General features: G+C 39.6%; 2 protein-coding genes across 2 annotated transcripts; both read left to right on the plus strand.

Annotated features, from left to right (window-relative positions):
• Window positions 1-2,032: 2,032 nt before the first annotated feature.
• LOC113011785 (protein S100-G-like) lies at window positions 2,033-2,972 on the plus strand. Its single transcript, XM_026151530.1, has 2 exons — window positions 2,033-2,231; window positions 2,731-2,972. The coding sequence occupies exons 1-2, from the start codon at window positions 2,094-2,096 to the stop codon at window positions 2,869-2,871; spliced, it is 279 nt and encodes a 92-aa protein (XP_026007315.1). The 5' UTR covers window positions 2,033-2,093; the 3' UTR covers window positions 2,872-2,972.
• A 419-nt stretch (window positions 2,973-3,391) lies between these two features.
• On the plus strand, window positions 3,392-4,218 carry LOC113011775 (protein S100-P-like). Its single transcript, XM_026151517.1, has 2 exons — window positions 3,392-3,621; window positions 3,972-4,218. Exons 1-2 carry the CDS (start codon window positions 3,484-3,486, stop codon window positions 4,113-4,115), a joined length of 282 nt encoding a protein of 93 aa, XP_026007302.1. The 5' UTR covers window positions 3,392-3,483; the 3' UTR covers window positions 4,116-4,218.
• Window positions 4,219-4,444: the final 226 nt, after the last annotated feature.

A 4,444-nucleotide genomic window follows, 5' to 3' on the forward strand; every position in this document is an offset into this window, starting at 1 on the left:
TCGTGTGTATACGCACACTGTTGACTTTGGCATAATGCCAGTGTACATCACACATTGAACATATTTTATGTTATATATTGTATATACCACTGTTCATTTTTACTCCTATTTCAAGATATTGTGCTCATCTTCAGCTTCTATAAAAATAATGACAATGTTATAATATCATATATGATTTTACAATAACCAGGGAAGGCGCTCTAATTTCTTTTTAAACAGCAAAAGTCAAGGCACCGCCTTTCATAGGAACCCCCGACGGTGAATTTCCAAGAATCACTTTCATGTTTGTAGAGTTGGCATTGTTTAGCATGTCTCCAGGTCAAACTGCCTGTCAACAACACATATGAATAAAGCAGAGCTTTACAGCTTACAGTCAAAATCAGTTTGGTTACCATACATGGAAAACTAACTGCTGTGCAAAGGAAAGATATTATCTCTTAGCATCTCTTTCATGTCATAGTGAAATATACTCAGTATACTCAAATGTATTTGCAGGATTTGTTGTTTAATACCTAAAATATTTGTCAAGTTTTTGTTTCACACACAGAGTTACGCATGGTGGACAATAAAAAGCGTTTTCAGGGTGCAAATTTAAACAGCTGCGCACAAATAATTTAATCATCACGTTAAGGCTGAGGGATTTGGCTGCTTTAGATGGCAGACGCATATAAAAGGAGAAAAGAGCAAGAGGAAAGAACCTATAAATGGAGAGCCACGTAAAGATGTTTTATCACCTTTCACCACAGTGAAAAAAACAGTGACACAATAGAAACAGAAGCCATGAGACCAAGCTTAGTTTTCACCATGAAGCACTGAGTACTGACAATATACAATCTGTGATATGAAAAGTCTACACCATTTGGCAAAGCTGCAAAATGTGCTGTACTGGAAAATATTTAGAAAATGGTTTAATTTTCAGGTAAACTTAAAATTGCAGTGTTTTTTACACCCTTAAAACAACTCTGCCTCAGAAAGTGATACCAACAGCTACAAGACAGATCAGTTTTAGTGTCACATTACTTTGCATTAACACATTTGGGTTTGTGATAATATCAGAAAGCGGTGATTAACATGTACTAGACGGACAAAAGCAATGCAAATATTTGACCTGTTGAGTCAGCCAGGTTCAGACTGACAGAGGGACAAACCAAACTTACAGTGTGATACTAGACCTGGCCTGCTTGCCATGATGTACCCTCCAAAACGTGTTAACCGCTACTGAATGGCCAGGTTTTTACAGTCTCAGAAGCTTTCTTCTACTTGCAAGCTTGCACCCTTGCACTTTCACCACATCCACATGCTTTGTTTTTAAAATAAAAAGTGAAATTCGAAAGTATGACTCGGGTACTCGGTCCACTGAACGCCATCATCTTTGATTCCTCCTTTGCCATCCAATCTGCATGAGGAACTTTATTTCTCATTGTGTTTGACATAATGAAGCAAGAGGCATGTTGTGACATGTTATCTGACCACAAAAATGCTTTTGATGTTTCATGCATAGATATATATATTGTAAGAGAGCACAATTTCCACAACATCATTTATGAGAGAGAACAGATTACCGCCCGCGTGTACTCAGTTTTCGTAACTTTCCTATTGTGGTTTAAATCCGACCCTACATAGACACGCAGACAGCCACCAACCACAGTAAATGCTGCACTGACAGCAGGTTTAAACTTGTTTCATTATCGTCTTTGGATGATAACGACAACAGACTTTGCAGCTCAGCTTGTATAATAAATCAATCGCTTAGTTACTGCTTTAAATCATAGAATTTATTACCTTTGTTGTTCTGTTAATAGATCGGCCTCGCCTTAAGTCAACAAGTAAATGACCAAAGCTGCATATGGCCTTTCAGGTGACGCGAATATTGGGCGATGCAGGTCCAAGGTTGTGTTTACTAAGTTGGAGTCAAACATTTGAGGAAGCACTACCTCAGCAATAGAAGCTGGTCTTATCAGTGGTGCCAAACCTATTTTTTTAAAGGTATAAAAAGAATCCCCTCTCTAACCCTTCATTCCCTGTACAGCTACTGCTCTGTCCACCTCCAATTTTTCCTCTCTACCTGAATAACCACCTGTCAGACAGCAATCATGACACAGCTGGAGACGTCCGTGGCTTGCATGATGAAGGTCTTTGATACATATGCAGGAAAGGATGGAAAGCCGGACAGCCTAACAAAAGCCGAGGTCAAGGCTCTGCTGGAAAGCGAGCTGCCTGGACTGCTCAAGGTACTGTTCATTCCTTGCACGCATGTGCTGGGCCATGTACATGTCACCGCTGGGTACAGTGCTGATATCTGCTCAGCGAGGATCAGCCACATAGGCTTAAATTTACATAACATTATGTATTTAAGTATATTTATCAACTAAATATACTGTATGCAAGAGTTTATCATGAAGTTAGAAAACATCCTGACTCATGGTAGGAGTTCAAGTACAATAAAGACACTGAATGATTACAAAAAATTTGCATCGTGAGCTCTACAGCTGGCTGTGCTCGGTTTTGGTTGGTAAAACAGTCAGCTGTTTGCTTTTTGATGTTTTTATACGGTGTTTCAATTTTTTTGAAAAGTAAAGACAATCAAATACATCTCAGGGTTGTTTGTCATCGAACTGGAACAACGTGATCTTGAAAAAGGCTCAATTTGAATAAAAAGGATACTGACAACAACACTTTTGGCAGTTTAGAAAATGTAGCACTAGTGACATAATCTTTTGATTTATACAGGGAGCACAGAATCAAGAAGACCTGGACAAGTTGTTCAAAGAGCTGGACTTCAATGGAGACGGTGAGGTCGACTTCAACGAGTTCATGGTGCTGGTAGCTTCTATCACCTGCGTCTGCCACGGCCGCCCTTGCAAGAAGTGAGCGTAGTGACCACACCCTGGGAACAACAGCAGCAACTGCCTATTATCTCTGCAATGCCTCTTGTTATGTAACAGATGAATAAAGGGATTTATCTACCTGCACATAGTTGTGATTTAATATAAAAATGCATAACCTAGAATGATATTTACACAGTGTACTTTTTTTTTAAACACAGGGTTAAAAATGGTATGGGTTTTAGCGGCTTAAGTCCAGCCCTATGCAGAAGCACAGACAAATGCCAAACACAGGAAATGCAGTGGTAGAAAAGTTAAACTCATATCCAAAGCACAATGTTTATCAACAATTAAATATTCATTTAATTTTCACCAAAGTCCACTAGCAAATGACTAAAGCTGCATATGGCCTTTCAGTATTTGCATACTGGGCGTTGGGAGAATGAGGTTGTGTTCTCAGAGTATTTAACCTGATATGTGCAGCAAACACTGCCACACCTTTAGAGGTTTTGTCTTCCCAATGTGGCCAAGCCCATTTTTAAAGGTATAAAAAGAACCGTATCTCCTCTTTTCCGTCACTGCCTGCACAGGTATTGCTCTGTCGACCTTCCATTTCTTTTTCTCTACCTGTTTAATAACTACCCATCAGCCAGGAACCATGACTCAGCTACAGGTGTCCATGTGTATGATGCTCGACACCTTTGAAAAGTATGCAAAAACTGATGGCGACCCGAACAGTCTGTCCAAATCTGAAGTCAAGACGTTGCTGGAAAAGGAAATGCCTGGAATGATCTCGGTAATGTACACCCCAAAGGGCATACCTGTGTTTTTACTATATGCTGCAAAATATACAAATTCATGTGTTGGTGATTGGTTTTGGTGGTTAACTTGCAAAATGAAAGCAGTAAGGACATATCATCCTGCAGCTGCATGCTTCTAGTTGTTTTTAAAAGTGTTTCCGACAAGTTGTGATGTTTAAAATTTAACAGAAGGTGTCAGCCTAATGGTGTTTTCAGACTGATTGTTTAACTTGAACAACAACATTTTGTTTAGTTTTAACTGTTTTTATTCGACTAAAAAGTGAGGCCCTATTTGGCAGCTTGCAGACTGTAGCTTACAGCACTGGTGTTCTGTTGGTCTTCACAGGAAGCAAAGGACAAAAAAGCAGTGGATGACCTGGTCAAAGCTCTTGATTTTGATGGAGATGGCGTGGTGGACTTTGAGGAGTTTATGGCGGTGGTAGCTGCTCTGACCTGCTGCTTCCGTGGTGTGTCAACTAAGAAGAAGTAGAGACCACACCCTGGGGTGGAGACAAAAGCACCAACAGCTGCATAACACTGCTGAAATTCCACTTGTTTTGTAACAGATGAATAAATTGGTTTATCTTCCTGAACATGGTTGTAAAGCGTTGTTTATATGGAATTGCAAACATTTAGAAGATTTTTACACCTAATACATGGTGTAACAGAAGTAGTAAACATTAGCTGTAGTAATAATAATAACTCAGGTCCAGCCACACAGAAGCACAGACAGCTGCAAACCAGAGTAAATGCAATGACAGAAGGTTAAAACATGATTCAGGATTATCTTGTGGCAACAAACATCAACCAGTGAAAATG

The sequence above is a fragment of the Astatotilapia calliptera genome, chromosome 3 (genome assembly GCF_900246225.1).
Source record: "Astatotilapia calliptera chromosome 3, fAstCal1.2, whole genome shotgun sequence".
Lineage (NCBI taxonomy): Eukaryota > Metazoa > Chordata > Actinopteri > Cichliformes > Cichlidae > Astatotilapia > Astatotilapia calliptera.